Genomic DNA, 16,352 nt, shown 5'->3' on the forward strand with positions numbered 1-16,352 from the left:
GGTGGGGATTTTCGGATTAGGATGAAAAACAACAAAATCAAGCTAGAAAGTGGAAGGTAGGGACTCCAAGATGTGAATCAACGTGGCTCATGATACCATATGATGTAGGGTAGAACCCTAGGAAGGATCTTTTCACACTTGGAGGGGGGAAATGGAGAGAAATCACAAGAACACAGAGACAATCACTCCAACAATTCCCAATCACACATCCACTAGAGTAACAACACAAGATCCACAAGTCTCAAACACAATCAAAAGAAAGATACAATGGCAAAGTTCATCCCAAATCCAAAGGAAGAGGGGTCTTGGTGGTAGTCTTCTCCCAATGAAGGTCTTGAAATCCTCAAGGATTCTTCCCTAATGGGGTCTTGATCCTCAAAGAGGGAAGGTAATGGAGCAAAGCTCACCAAGATATCATCCAATACTTTGCTAACCCTAAACATGGCTCTAGGTACGAAATGTATAGGCTTGGGGTCGAAGGAGACGAAGGGGAGCCGAAGATCCAAACTCAGCCGGCCATCCTGGGAGGCCCGTGCGCACGGGGTAAGTTGGGCCCGTGCGCACGGGGGTCCCGTGGGCACGGTACAGGCCCGTGCGCACGGGGTGCTCTAGCGCCGGGTTCCTGTGTAGTCCGTGGGCACGGGGTCTCTGGGCCCGTGCGCACGGGGTCACCTGGGACATGCTGTTTTGCTGCTGTTGCACTCCTTGATCCTTATGGCCTTGGGGTGGTTCTCCTTCTCCTTGGGGATGCTCCTGAGCTCCTTGGTAATGTTCCACTTCATACCTAAGGATGCATAGCATATTTTGGTGAGGTAGTATACATGTTCCATTTGTGTCCATATGCAAGTCTAGTAGGAAGGAGTTCACCTCGGTTTCCAAAGCACGTGGTCTAGCTCTTGTCATGGGTCCTTGTGGGGATGGATGTGTTGATGTAGAGTCCATGGGGATGATGGAAGGATGCTCCGCATCACTCTAGCTCCCAAAAAGCGCCCCCAGCCGTCGCCGACGCCCCACCCTAAGGTCGCCGCGGCCCCTACCGCCGCTAGTCCCCGCCCGTTCCCTCGTAGGAGACACCCTTCCCAGGTAGGAAGTCGACAGCAAGCATAGCGGTCGGTCGTGAAGCACGTCACTCTCCCGTTCACCCTTCCAATCGCTCCCAACGGTCATCTAGCTATGCCCCACTGTTTGATCACACCTTGCATGGTCAATAAAACGAGCAATATATCCAATGTCATTACATCCGCCACGTTTGCAAAATATGCATATAGAACTACACAAAAAGTAGCCCTCAATTACTTATTGGTGGGGCCATCTTACATTCTTTCATTCTACTTGAAAAGAGAAATAAGTTATTCAGCTTGCATCTCCCAATGCTTTGATGAACTGATCCTTGAGGTGGCCATTTGATCCTGCCATTCTTTGCGCCATCAGATCAAACTCATCACCGCTCCTGAAAGTCAAAATGAAAGAAAATGTACAACAAGAAATGGAAAAACAAAATCTCATCAAATTATGTACTATGATAGCAAGAGCCAGCCACATAGTTTTGACTAAATTTGACAACTTACGGATCAAAAACAAAACCCCCAGCTTCCTTTAGAATCAAAGCTCCAGCAGCCACATCCCTAGAGGAAAATTTAACAATTAGATGTGACTTTCAGTTTATATATTCACCATGTGAAACTATCGTTAATAATTTGGTAACCGTACCAGGGGCCACCAAAACCGATCTCATAACACAAATCTAGCCTACCACAAGCAACTCCACACATGTTTAGAGCCAAAGAGCCACACATACGTATAGATCTAATCTGAAAAAAATGAATACCCCGTTAGAATATTGACATGCTACAAATAACTCTGATAAAAATGTTACTCACTCCATCTCAAAATAAGTGTCTCAACTCTAGTACAACTTTGTATTAAAGCTAGTACAAAGTTGAGACACTTATTTTGGGACGGAGGGAGCACTTTACAGGGTTTACCTTGAATAGTAACTTATTAATTCTGTTGGTTGTATCATCCAAAGTGGACTTGTCTCTTTTGGTCCCTACCTGCTCAATTAATATGGTTATTCGTTGAACATTCCAGTAGAATTCTTTTGAAAGTAAAACGTCAGACTTAAGGTTGGTTTTCATGGCATAATACTACAGCTGTCCTGTGCAATATAATTATTAGTGCAGAAAAATGTGCAATGTGTGGCTACATATTCCCAATTGCCACTTAAAAGAACACAAAAAATACTCTAGCTGCAAATGGTGTGTCATCAAGTACGAGGGGCTTAAACTATGTTTCTCCAATGAACCATGTGCTGTATTGAAACTAATATAGAACAGATAACAGTAACTCTATGCCGTTCTCCCACTCGAACAAGAAGGCCAACAAATGAGCAATTAGTTTATGCATTCTGCTAGCACGATATAATTCAATATGCAGAACAATTTAAAAGCCATTCAACATGATATGGACAGATTTGATACACACAATTCTGTTCATCTCATTTACAATTGGAGAGTTCAAGAAAATGCATGAATGGTCATATAAGTATGTGTACCGACAAAGCATTAGCTCATAGGTCGCACATGTCTAACCAGCAACTGTTGGCTGGCTAGTCTACCTGAGCACACACCTAAAATTCTCAATATATCCTTGTCTGTTGCATACTGAAAAGGAAAAGGCTGGCCCCCGCCCCCACCCCCACGTTTTTTTAAACAGTAACCTGGCTTTATTATTAACATACAGAAGCAGCTAGATCGCTAGCCACCAGAGAAGATACAACGTCAGGAACAGTATCATGCCAATACATGGTACCTCCCTGGGACATATGGGCACCATGGGGTAGCCAGGACATGCGCCACTGAGTTGCAGCCATTACACACAAGCACCTTAAACTCGATAAAGCTAGTAAAAAGAAGAAATTTTGCCTCCCGAAAGAAAACTCGGTTACAAGCAATATCCAATTCATTGGAAAGAAGAGCCCAAGCGAGCACAGTCGAGTCTGTTTCAATGATGATACGCCCAAACCCAACTTCAGCCGCAAACTCAATCGCCTTCAGACAAGCTATCGTCTCTGTATGCAAAGCATCCGCCAGGAAGTGGATGTGGCCCATACCAGCACCAATACACGAAAGCCCTAACCTCCTGTACTATTATCTTTTAGGAACGAGCCATCAATGTTCATCTTTAGGAAATCATCAGGAGGCTTAGACCAGCGCTCAGTAGGCACTACAACCGAACATGAAGGTATACGAAGGTGTTCAGAAAATTCTGTAACCTGTACAGCACTACAGGATACGATCGCCGCTGCTGAAGGGCACCTATCACCATTATTAACAGCATTTCTAGCATTCCACAAATTCCACATCAAACAAATGCAGAACATGGATGTCACATTCTCCAAGCATAGCGGAACTTCGACTGATTGTTTTGCATCAGCGCAACTGAGCAGCAATCCCCTTACATGCTCCTGGTTAGCTTCACGCCAAACGGCCTTTGCAAATTTACATTTGAGGAAGGCATGGCTGCCATCCTCGTCGAGGCGTTTGCACATCGGGCAAATGGTATCCAGGTCAATTCCACGACGAGCTTTAAGATCTAACCGGACAGGAAGGGTGTCGTGACTCAATCTCCAAAGGAACATGATGATTTTCCTAGGCATTTTCAAACTCCAAAGCTTGGTCCAAACCTTTGCAGTGCTTGTTGTCGGATCTGCTATAGTGGAACTTGATGTTTGACCTGCAGCAACATCGTCCAACTGAGGTTTGAGTTTGTAAGCTGAACGAACCGAAAAGTTACCTTCCGGATCGAGATGCCAAGCTGGAAGATTATCAAATCCCTCTGACATGATCGAACTATGGACTGTCCTAAAAGTCAGAAAAAACAGAGGCAAAACACCGAATTCACAGGAAGATTTGAGAGGGTTTCATTCCAGATCTGAGAGAGTTCGAGCTAGGGTTAGCCAGACGGAACACGGGGCTTTAAGGGCACAACCCGAAATTACAATAACATGCCTCATCTCCACAAGCGAAGCGGCTTAAGAAGGCCACAGAAAGTGAAAAAGCTTGAAAACGACAGATTCAGAAAGTACAGTAACTTTTGAAACAGCGCACATGCATGAGGCCGTCCATCTGAAGATCAGCGGCTCACAGACAACGGCAGCTCGCGAAGCGGTAAGTAAACCTGGCGGCCGTTGGATGGCAGATCGATGGCCGAAACACTTCCGACAACACAGACTGGACTGTTTCTCATCTAACTCTTGTCGCCGTCCTGACAATTCCCCCCTGACGAGAACAGACTTGCCCTCAAGGCTGGAACTCCGAAAAGACCTTTTGAATGAAAGCCGCGTCTTCCCAAGTAGCGTTCTCCACTGGCAGGTTGACCCACTTGATTCGCCATTGCACCACTGGTATACTGATATCGCCTTGAACTCGAGGGATCAATTTCCTTTCCAGAAGAGTTTCAGGTTTTGATCAAGATATGGCCCTTGTCATCCAAGAGTGGTAGCTTGGGGTTAGGAACTGCATCCGGTCCTATATGCTTTTTAAGCTGGCTGATGTGAAAGGTGGGGTGTAATTGACAGTCGACTGGTAGAAGAAGTTTGTAAGCAACTTGGCCAATTTTCTGCAGAACTTTGAAGGGGCCGTAGTATTTGGAATGTAGCTTGAGAAACCTGTGAATGCTCAGGCTGGTGTGTCTATATGGTTGCAGCTTAACATATACCATATCACCCACTTTGAGTTGTCGATCGAACCTCTTCTTATCAGCATAAAACTTCATTCTTTCCTGAGCTCTGAGGAGATTGTCCTTGATTTGAGTAGCAATGGAATCTCTGTCCAATTCTGATTGTTGGTCTTCTCCTTCTGCTGGGGGGAGCATTAATTCTGCTATTTGTGGAGGAGGTCTAGCATAAAGAGCTTGAAAGGGTGTCATCTTCAGTGATGTGTGGAAACTGGTGTTATACCACCACTCAGCCATGGAAAGCCACTTGTACCACTTAGTTGGTTGAGAGAAAGCCATGCACCTCAAGTAAGTTTCCAGGCATTGGTTTACTCTTTCAGTCTGACCATCAGTCTGAGATGAAGTTTTACTCCCATCTTTGTGAATAGCCTTTGCCACAAATTGCTAGTGAAGATTTTATCTCTGTCAGTCACAATTAATGTTGGCAGTCCATGCAATTTGAAAACATTATCAGTGAAAGCTTGAGCTACTGTCTGAACAGAGATGGGATGTTTCATAGCTATGAAATGAGCATATTTGGTAAACCTGTCCACCACTACTAGGACTAGGTTCTTGTGGTGAGAAATAGGAAGCCCTTCTATAAAATCCATATTGATGTGTGTCCAAGCAAAACCAGGTACTGGCAGAGGTTATAGCAACCCTGGGTATGGATTGTGATGAGCCTTTTCAGTTGACAGACAGGGCATTGCTGCACAAAGGATTTCACATCTTGTCTCATTCCTGGCAGGTGAATAATATTTTGAGCCTGTGATAAGTAGCTCTTTCTCCTGAGCGCCCTCCCAGTTCAGAAGCATGAAAGGAAGTGAGGAAAGATTTTCTTAGGTCTTAATGAGTGCCAACTAGAATTTTCCCGTTGTACCTGAGAACTCCACTTGTAAGTGTATAAGGTGAGTGTCCTGTTGGAGCAATGGCCAGCTGGGCAGTTAGTTCAGAACATTTGGGATCTCTTTATAGCTTTTGACTACCTCAGTGATCCAAGCAAGAATGGCAGCACTTCAAATGAGAGTAGATAGGGCATATTTTATTCTAGAGAGAGCATCAGCAACCTTGTTCTCTTTTCCTTTTTTTATTCCATTCTGAATTTATAACCCAGAAGTTTAATGAGTAGCTTGTGTTGTATGCCCTCTATGAGTTTTTGTTCTTGAATATGTTTCAGGCATTATTGATCAGTTCTAATGATTATTGAGGATGTAGCAAAGTAGTGCTTCCACTGTTTGATTGCTTTAATAATTGCCAGTGCTTCTTTGTCATAACTGGACCAGCCTGCAGCTTTGGGTCCAATAGCTTTGCTTAGGAAAGCAATGGGTTGTCCTCTTTGCATCAACACAGCTCCAATTCTATTGTCGGCGTCCTGGATATGGGGGTATCCAGCCCAGCCTGCCTGCGGCCCACCGCGTGGCTCCATCGACGGCCTGGTACGGCCCAGCTTCAGCATCAACAACTCAAGACCCTCGTGAGGCGGACGACGCCAAGACCCCCGAGGGGATCGGCCTCCCCAGGCTGGCTCCCGAGGGGCGGAGAGTTCTATGCAAGGTTCACCTCACGAGGCTCAGCTGACGTGAGCCATGACGACCAAGGCCAGGCGGGCGCCAAGCGGGCGCAGAGCGCAGGTTTCCTCTTCGGTGCAAGGGAGGCAAGCCGCAGGCGCGGAGTCCTGAAAAATCAGCCAAAGGTTTTCATTCTGGTGCAACGAGACCAAGACCGCCAGGATGGCAGGACGGAGGTCATCGACGAGCACACCGCAGCGTCACCAGAGACTTTTCGCAGGCGAAGACTACTTTTGTCAGGATAAGTTGTAATACTTGTCCCCTTTCAAATCCCGCCGTTGTGGGAACCCTTCCAGCCAACATTTGAGAAGAGGACCAAGGCCACTATAAATAGGACTAGCCACCACCATAGAGGCAAGACAAGTCGAACTAGCTCACACCACACCAGCTCCCTTGAGCTCAAGAACACCTCACCTCTTGAGGCCAGTTCATCCACTGTACTAGTTCATCCTCAACCCCCCGAGGCAATCCACCAAAAACGCTGGAATAGGGTATTACACCGCAAGGTGGCCCGAATCAGGATAAATTGTTGTGTCTCTTTGTCTCTCTGAGCTTGTCGCGCTAGGCTTAGGAGGATCACGAATAGGCAGGCTGGGTAGGTTGAGATCTCCGCACGTACCCCAGAGTTCAAACCTCTCAAGGGTTTGTGGATCCCTTAATCCAACATTTGGCGCGCCAGGTAGGGGTGCGTCGGATCTTCTCTTCCGTCGATCGATCCACCGCCACTCCGACACCTCCATGGCCGACGCGCGCCGGGCTCGCGCCGAGCGTCGGGCTGCAGTCGCCGCCCGCGTCGCTCAGACGGCTCCAGCGGGTGATGGTTGTGCCCGTCGCGCTAAGTCTCCAGTGGCCAACCCGCCACGGGTCCTGCTGGCCACGAGCAACAAGTTTCATCGTTGCACCCGTCGGTGCACCGAGACGGGCGCACCGCTACTCCGTCACTGACCCCAGCAGCTTCGTCCTCCCACGCGCCTCGCTGCCAAGCGGACACGCAGGCCGCTCTGCTCATGGCGCGGGAGCTCCTTCGCCACCGCCCGGTTGATGACCTCTACGAGTGGCTCGAGCGAATCGCTGAGCTCGTCAGCGTTGCGCACGGGGGCTCCGCCGAGCCGGCTCGCTCGCTGCCTCAGCAACCACCTGCAGTTGGCGACGTGGCGCACGGGGCTCCTCCACCACCTCCAGCCCAGGGTGCCATCGTCGAGCCAAGGCGTGTGGCGCCACGGCGCGACCTGCCTCGCCCTGCACCGGCTCGGGAGGACGTGAGCTGCCAGGTGGTGCAGCGTCCCCAAGGAGAAGCGCACATACTTCCAGCACCCCAGCACCACGCTCGCGTACCGCCGCAGGAGGTGGCGGTGCGCGTGCACCAAGACCAGTTTCCACCCCCTCGAAGACCTCCAGTGGCCACGGCAGGATGCTGCGCGTTCACTCTGGAGCTTCGCAACGTCGTCTGGCCAAGCAAGTTCAAGCCTGACCTGCCTCCATGCTACGACGGCACCGCCGATCCCGCCGAGTTCCTACAGCTCTACGAGCTGAGCATCGAGGCGGCCAGCGGCGACGAGAAGATCATGGCAAATTGGTTCCCGATGGCCCTCAAGGATGGCGCACGTTCTTGGCTCCTTAACCTACCCGAGGGGTCGGTTTCTTCCTGGGAGGAGATGCGCGGCCGCTTCATCGCCAACTTCTAGGGCACCCGCGACCGTCCGCCAGCCACGGGTGACCTGCGTCGCATCAAACAGCAACCTGAAGAGACCCTGCAGAAGTATATCCAACGCTTCAACAACGTTCGCCTCAAGATCCCCAAGGTGTCGGACGAGGCCATCATTTCAGCATTCACTGATGGCGTCTGCGATGTCAAGATGAAGGAGGAGCTCGCCATCCACGAGGATCTCTGCATAGCTCTGGAGATGTTCAACATGGCGAACAAGTGCGCAAGGGCTGAGGAGGGACGCCTCTCCCTCCTCAAGCTCCCTGATGTTGATCCAGAAGACAAGAAGACCAAGACCAAGGACGTGAAGCGCAAGGGACCGACCGTGCTTGCGGCCGAACTAGAGACGAAGCGCGGATGCCACCACCCCGAGTCATCCAAGAGCAACCGGCCGTTCTGCGTCTTCCACAACGTTCACAGCCACAACACCAATGACTGCCAGGAGCTCGGGGCCCTCCGCGACGAGCGCCTCAGTCGACGCCCCGAGCGCAACGATCGAGGCTACGGTCGTGGAGGTGGCCGAAGCGGAGGACGTTGGGACGGACGCGACCATCGTCAGGAGTGGCGTGACCAGCTTCATGAGGATCGCTGGCAGGGCCAGCCTCGCGAAGGCGCCTGGAGGAAGCAGCCTCGTGAGGAGCGCCCTCAGGGTAACGCAGCTCTGCCTCCTCTGCCTCCATCGCCAAGAAGGAACAAAGATCATCACCAGGACGAGGGGGCTGGGGGCTTCCAGGAGCCTTGAGCCATCGCCTGCATCTTGGGCGGCTCACAGGCCCCGGCTTCCCACCGCGTCTTCAAGCAGTTTGCGCGCGAAGTGAACGCGGCGCTCCCCAAGCCCGAAGCAACTCGCCCTCTTAGGTGGTCCAAGTGCGCCATCACCTTCAGCTCCGCAGACCAGCTCAAGTGCACGGCCACTGCTGGCGCACTCCCTATGCTCTGCTCCCCCGTCATCAGCAACGTGGTCGTCACCAAGACTCATCAATGGCGGAGCAAGGCTCAATGTTCTGTCCGTTCAGATGTTCGACAGGCTCCAAGTGCCATTGGGCGGCTCACAGGCCCTGGCTTCCCACCGCGTCTTCAAGCAGTTTGCGCGCGAAGTGAACGCGGCGCTCCCCAAGCCCGAAGCAACTCGCCCTCTCAGGTGGTCCAAGTGCGCCATCACCTTCAGCTCCGCAGACCAGCTCAAGTGCACGGCCACTGCTGGCGCGCTCCCTATGCTCTGCTCCCCCGTCATCAGCAACGTGGTCGTCACCAAGACTCTCATCAATGGCGGAGCAGGGCTCAATGTTCTGTCCGTTCAGATGTTCGACAGGCTCCAAGTGCCATACAACCAGCTTCACCCGACCAAGCCATTTTCAGGAGTGACCGGCGGTTCTACACACCCGATAGGGCAGGTTCGCCTCCCTGTCACCTTTGGCGAGCGCAACAACTACCACACTGAGCTCATCGACTTCGATGTCGCCGCCTGCCCTACAACGCCATCATAAGGTACCCAGCACTGGCCAAGTTCATGGCAGCTACGCACCACGGCTACAACGTCCTCAAGATGCCAGGAAGCGGCGGCGTCATCACGGTCACATGTCAAGAGAAGGACGCGGTGTGCTCCCTCGAGCGCGCCTTCCAGGCTGCAGCGGTCGAGAACCCTGAAGACGAGGGCGGCGCCCTCCCTCCTGAGGTCGGCCCCAAGACGAAGAAGCTGCAGCTGGGACAGGGGTCTCATGAAGAAGCATCACTCGAGGACACCGCGCTGAGCCTCACGTCTCCGGACGCGGCACCTTCACCCATCGCATAGGAAGGCGCGCTCGGCGCCCCTCTCAGGCTGGGCTCGGGGGCTCTCCTTTGGAGGGCCTCAGACCTAGCCAGGGTCACGAGGGAGGCGCTCGGGCACCATGTGGAGGCGCTCTTCAGAGCACGCTTCCCAGGAGAAGGCAACAAGCGTGAGGCACCAGGCGTTCAAGAGTTCATCAGCAAGGCAATCAAGGAGATTCAAGAAGCAAGGGTTCTGCAAGGCGATCGTCGCCTGCTGCGAGGCACAGCTCACTCACCGCCCCGGCGAGGGTAAGGAATTCCACGTCTGCATCGACATCCCCGGGCTCAACAGGGCCGCGTCTCGGCAGCACGTGTGGTCGTCTCGTGTCGGCCGATGCGAGGGTCCACCTCACAGCTGCGTCTGCATGCCCTTTGGCCTGCCAGGCACGGCTGAGGCGTTCCAGCGCTGCATGAGGGACGCCCTGGCGGCTTGTGAGGCCAGGCATCAGGCGATCTTGGCGGAGATGGAGGAGCACCTTCAGGAGCCTCCCGGGCCCTCTGAGCCCCCCAAGGCTCGGCACCAGAACGGCTCGTGAGGAACGACTCCAGCGGCACGTGTTTTTTGGCTACTTCAACATCTCTTCAGCGACGGTACCAGGTGACATCTCTCTAGTTCGTTTAGTCTGGGGGCGCCCCTCGGGCTGCATCATCCCCAGGCCGTGTGGGTCCGTCCCTGCGGCATGTATCGTTTTGCATTCACCAGGATTATCTAACCATTTCTGTGAGTTTACCTATGATCGTCACCTTACGGTCGCGAGTCTCAGCCGAGTTCGCTAGCTCGCGCCTCTCCCGCATCGCTGCATAACAACTTACGACGGCACGGCGCTTGTGCTCGAGTCCGTCCCTTCAACGCTGATAAACCCAGGGATCGAGCTCTAGTTCGCGACCCGCCTCGCGCACACCACCTCGCCAGGTCCTCGGTGCCTCTGTCATATGCCCTGGGCTGCGGGCCCCCTCCGCAAGGGTCCCCGGTCTTTCCTGTCATCTAACCTGCAGGTTCATTTGGCGGTGGGCCACGGGTTGGCTTGGACGACCGCCATCTGGCCTCGCGAGTCGCTTGTGCCTTAAAGGGGGGCCTCCCGAGCATGGCGTCTCGGGAGTTCCTACTGGCTCTCCAGCCCTCACCCCCTGGCCTTGATCACGGCATCGCGACCTGGCATACCAGCGGCGGCTGAGCTCGCTCGAGGGCCGGGTCCCAAGGACGTAGAGCACCCAGGCGAGCGGGGCAAGAAGGTGGTCGCTGCAGGCCAAGCCCAATGGTACCACCACAAGCGCGGGAGCAAGCACCATCTCCCTGATGGACCAAGACCCCAAAAGATAAGTCCCGATTCGCCGCGGCACCGGCCACGCTCACTACACACCCCGCCTCACAGTTCCATTTTGACAGCTCCACTCCCCTTGATTCTCTGGGCAGCTGCTTGCACGCCAAGGGGGACCTCGTGAGCATCGCGTCTCATGAGCTCTTACCAGACCTCGGGCCGCTCACCTCCTAGCCTTGATCATGGCATCGCGACCTGGCATACTAGCGACGGCTGAAGCCTGCATGGGGACTGGGACCTGTCGGCGTAGAGCGCCGCGCTGCCAAGGGAAAAGAAAAGGGAGGAACCGTGCCAAACTGGGATACGCGAGTTCATCACAAAATCAAAAGAAGCAACGCTGATATTAAGTACATTCCGATCTTTACAAACCCCACGGGGGCTGATCTTCATTCCGCACAGGGAAAGCAACTACTAGGCCCTGTGGCATCGCTGGCGACGCCGGGTGGCCGCCGCAGCCGCACTCCAGCCTCGGCGGGAGCTTGGCGGCACGTAGCTGTCGTCGCTCGACTCCGGAGAATCGCTGGGCTCAGGAGAGTCGCTGGATTCCCAGGAGTCGACACTGCTGCTGGACGAGGTGCCGAAGGGGACAGCAGCAGGCCCAGCACCCGCTGCAACGTCCCTCGCGCTGCCTCCTCCGGGGCAGCATTCCAGCCGTTCGCCCTCCTCATTGAAGACCTTGAAGAACAGAGTGGCCGCGCCGTCGTACTCGAAGTGGATCACCAGGGCCCCCTCCGCGCGACAAGCCCGGGCGACCTCACCCCATCCTCGCGTCATGAAGACGTCTCCAGGGGGCACCACCTCGACTTCAGCTCCGGTGGCCAAGCTGCAACACCCGGCGTGTTGCAGCAACAGCTCGACCGGCCCCCTCGGAGGCAGCTCGCTGGCGAAGAACCGCGGGAGCCGGATCTAGTTGTTGGGAGGCATTGCCGCCCACACCACGAACTCGCGCGAGCTGCCCTCGGCGTGGGTCCATGGTGCGGTCGGCAGGGCAATGGCGGCCCTGCCACCATCGTCAGGCGCCACTCAACGGCGCACACCTCCATCCTGAGCACGGGCGTAAATCGGGAGGGGAAGCCAGGCGGAGGCCTCGATTGCCAAGGCCTGGTCACCTCTCGCCCCGCGCCGGCATCGTGAGGGAGGCGGAGCCGCTTCTTCGGCGGGAGAGGATCGGGCACCTCCCTAGGAGCCTTTCCCTTCTCGGCCGCAGAATACCTCCTGATCGGCACCATGGGCACAAGGTGGAGAAGAAAAGAAGCAAGTGGAAGCAAGACAAAGGAGGTGGGCGAGGGGTTGTGCCCCTCCCTCGCATTTATAGCCAAGGGAGGCCAACCGCCGGCCTCCACGACCTCGAGCCATCATGATCCTCTGCATGCCGCATCGTCCCGTCAAGTCAGAGCAGTTGCTGAGGCAGCGTGGGGAAGCGGAGTCGCCCATGTCCCATCAATCGCCACGCGTCATCAAGGCCGCAGGCGGTTAGGGCCCTCGGCACTTCACACTTGCCCTTTGGCTTCGCCTGGAAGCCAAGTCCGAGCGCGCCTTGGGCCCGGGGGCTATTGTCAGCATCCTGGATATGGGGGTATCCAACCCTACCTGCTTGCGGCCCACCGCGTGGCTCCATCGACGGCCTGATACGGCCCAGCTTCAGTATCAACAACTCAAGACCCTCGCGAGGGGCCAAGCCTCGCGAGGCGGACGACGCCAAGACCCCCGAGGGATCAGCCTCCCCAGGCTGGCCCCCGAGGGGCGGAGAGTTCTATGCAAGGTTCACCTCACGAGGCTCAGCTGACGTGAGCCATGACGACCAAGGCCAGGCGGGTGCCAGGCGGGCGCAGAGCGTAGGTTTCCTCTTCGGTGCAAGGGAGGCAAGCCGCAGGCACGGAGTCCCGAGGAATCAGCCAAAGGTTTCCATTCTGGTGCAACGAGACCAAGACCGCCAGGACGGCAGGACAGAGGTCATCGACGAGCCCACCGCAGCGTCACGGCCAGAGGCTTTTCGCAGGCGAAGACTACTTTTGTCAGGATAAGCTGTACTACTTGTCCCCTTTCAAATCCGACCGTTGTGGGATCCCTTCCCGCCAACATTTGGAAAGAGGACCAAGGCCACTATAAATAGGACTAGCCACCACCATAGAGGCAAGACAAGTCGAACTAGCTCACACCACACCAGCTCCCTTGAGCTCAAGAACACCTCACCTCCTGAGGCCAGTTCATCCACTGTACTAGTTCATCCTCAGCCCCCCGAGGCAATCCACCAAAAACGCTGGAGTAGGGTATTACACCGCAAGGTGGCCCGAACCAGGATAAACTCCTGTGTCTCTTTGTCTCTCTGAGCTTGTCGCGCTAGGCTTAGGAGGATCGTGAGTAGGCAGGCTGGGTAGGTTCCGCACGCACCCCAGAGTTCGAACCTCTCAAGGGTTTGCGGATCCCTTAATCCGACATCCCTAACCTGAAGCATCAGCTTCAAGAACAAAGGGAATGGAGAAATCAGGCATTGCTAACGTAGGGGCAATGGTCATGTGTGTTTTTAGTTGTCTAAAAGCATTTTCTTGAGCTGCTTTCCATTTAAACCCATCCTTCTTCAAGGCTTCAAATAGTGGTTTGCAAGTGATGCCATAATTTTTGATAAATCTCCTGTAGTAGCCAGCAAGTGCCAGAAAACTCCTTAAATGTATGACATTTTCAGGAGTAGGCCATTGAACTATTGCTTCAACCTTTGCTGGGTCTGTAGAAACTCCTTCAGCAATAATAACATAGCCCAAATACTCCACTCTGTCTTGAGCAAAAGTGCATTTAGAATTTTTTGCATATAGTTGATGCTTCCTCAAGGCATCAAAGGCATCAAATACTAACTGCAAATGTTCCAAGTGTTCCTTGTATGACTTGCTGAAAATTAGGATGTCATCAAAGAAGAACAAGACACACTTTCTTAGTAAGGGCCCAAGGACAGAATGCATTAATTGGTGGAAGGTTGGTGGTCCATTTATCACTCCAAATGGCATAACAAGGAATTCAAACAATCCCATGTGAAGACTGAAAGCAGTCTTCTCAATATCTCCTTCTTTCATTCTTATTTGATGGTACCCACTTCTCAAATCAATTTTTGTAAAGATACATGCTCCATGTAGCTCATCTAGCAAATCTTCAATCATAGGAATTGGGTATTTATTTTTGGTAGTGTGCAGGTGAAGTTTCCTGTAATCTACACACAGTCTCCATGTCATGTCTCTTTTCCTTACTAGAATAGCAGGTGAAGAGTATGGGCTGTTGCTCAATCTTATTATTCCTTTGGCAATCAGTTCTTTGATGATGTTCTTCAAAGCATTTTTCTGATTGTATGGCATTCTGTAATTCCTCTGATTTACTACAGGAGCTCCAGGTTCCAAATTAATGGCATGGTCACAGTCCCTCTTGGGGGGAAAGAGTTGTGGGTTCCTGGAAAATGTCCTGGAATGCTTCAAGTAATTTATCAACTTCTGGTTTGTGCACTTGTTCCTTGTTCTCAACAAGTTGTACCGGTTGCATCCACATTAAGGCTCCAAACAGCATATCATCTAGGATATGTTCCATATCTTAAAGAATGGGGGTACAAGGACTGGTGGGCAAGGTTTCATCATGGAATGTGATCCTTTCTCCTGAGATCATCTTAATTGTGAGTTCCATTTTTGGAAGATCAAAGGTAACTGGACTGTGCGTATACATCCAATCAGCCCCTAAGATCATATCATATCCACACAATTTAAGGATTCTGAAATCTGAAAAGGTGTGTCCTTGGATTGAGTACTCTGTTTTAAAGCAAGCAAAATCACTGGCAAGTTTTCCCCCATTGGCTACAGTCACCTGCACATGCTTCACTGGTGATATCACACAGCCAGATTTAAGGGCTATTTCTGGTGATAGAAAAGTGGTTGTGCTACCACTATCAACTGGCCTCACCGACCAGTTCTTCCGCCGCCGACACCCTGTACGCCACCTGAGAGTAGCACTAGAAGGGTGGGTTGGGTGGGATTTTACTCTGAAGAAGTGTTCTTCAGAAACCTCCGCCGCAAACCTTCTTGCTACCGATCGATCTACCGTTCGCCTCCCTACTGCTCACCGCCGCCTTCTGCCCCGCATCCAGATCGGATCTGGCTCCAATTCGCCACCGCCAAGGCCAAAACCTTGCTCTGATTACCACTTGACAGGATCGAACTATGAACTGTCCTAAAAGTCAGAAAAAACAAAGGCAAAACACGGAATTCAACGAAAGATTTGAGAGGGTTTCATTCCAGATTTGAGAGAGTTCGAGCTAGGGTTAGCCAGCCGGAACACGGCGGCTTTAAGGGCACAGCTCGGAATTACAATAACATGCCTCATGTCCACACAAGTGGAGCGGCTTAAGAAGGCCACAGAAAGTGAAAAAGCTTGAAAACGACAGATTGAGAAAGTACAATAACTTTTGAAACAGCGCACATGCATGAGGCCGTCCATCTGAAGATCAGCAGCTCACAGACAACGACAGCTCGCGAAGCGGTAAGTAAACCTGGTGGTCGTTGGGTGGCAGATCGATGGCCAAAACACTTCCGACAACACAAACTAGACTGTTTCTCATCTAACTCTTGTCGTCGTCCTGACACCCTCCTTAATTGGAATACTAAGAATATGAGGGACAACATCAGCATTGAATACTTGTTGAACAAGATCTTGGTCCAACTGTCTAGAAATAGGGTCGATCAGATAACAGACCTTCTGAAGTAAAATTTGGCCTCTAACTGTACTACTAGGTCTTCTAGTAATCCCTCTTGGTACCATGGATCTTACCAGATATTAACGTTTTGGCCATCTATACACCATATCAAACCTTATTTGATAAGATCGCAACATTTGAGAATACTCCTCCAAGTGTAAGAGATGTTGTTTTCAACCCAGTCTCCAGGGAAACTCACTCTTCTCCAAGCAACCACAAGGGTCAAGGATAACCTGCACTTGGCAGGATAAGATGGCAGGCATTTATTGACTCTGTAAGGATAGGATAGGATAGCAGTGTGGCAGGACTTAGAAGTCCATGTTCACACACCATTACTAATTTGTAGTGCACGTAATGTGCAGCCTATAGTCGGTTCTTTGTCCTATAGAAGGACTTGTATCCTACGTTGTAAATGAAGGCACTCCTTCAGAGAAAAATATTCAACTTCAAGCTTAGTACTGCTAGGAAAGCAACTTATCTCTCTCTCTCTCTCTTTCTGTATATACTAATAC

General features: G+C 52.2%; 1 protein-coding gene across 2 annotated transcripts in view; it reads right to left on the bottom strand.

The window, feature by feature from the left end:
- Positions 1-861: 861 nt before the first annotated feature.
- LOC119295985 (inositol monophosphatase 3-like) overlaps positions 862-16,352 on the bottom strand; it is a 49,068-nt gene continuing 33,577 nt past the window's right edge. Inside the window, exons 7-11 of one of the 2 annotated variants that reach the window (XM_037574408.1) lie at positions 1,986-2,054; positions 1,711-1,811; positions 1,569-1,625; positions 1,318-1,450; positions 862-1,195 (exon numbers count right to left, since the gene is read on the bottom strand). In XM_037574408.1, the coding sequence (XP_037430305.1) occupies positions 1,354-1,450; positions 1,569-1,625; positions 1,711-1,811; positions 1,986-2,054 (324 nt within the window). In that variant the 3' untranslated portion in view covers positions 862-1,195; positions 1,318-1,353. The other variant, XM_037574407.1, reaches the window with a different exon arrangement.

This window comes from Triticum dicoccoides, chromosome 4B (genome assembly GCF_002162155.2).
Source record: "Triticum dicoccoides isolate Atlit2015 ecotype Zavitan chromosome 4B, WEW_v2.0, whole genome shotgun sequence".
Classification (NCBI taxonomy): Eukaryota; Viridiplantae; Streptophyta; class Magnoliopsida; order Poales; family Poaceae; genus Triticum; species Triticum dicoccoides.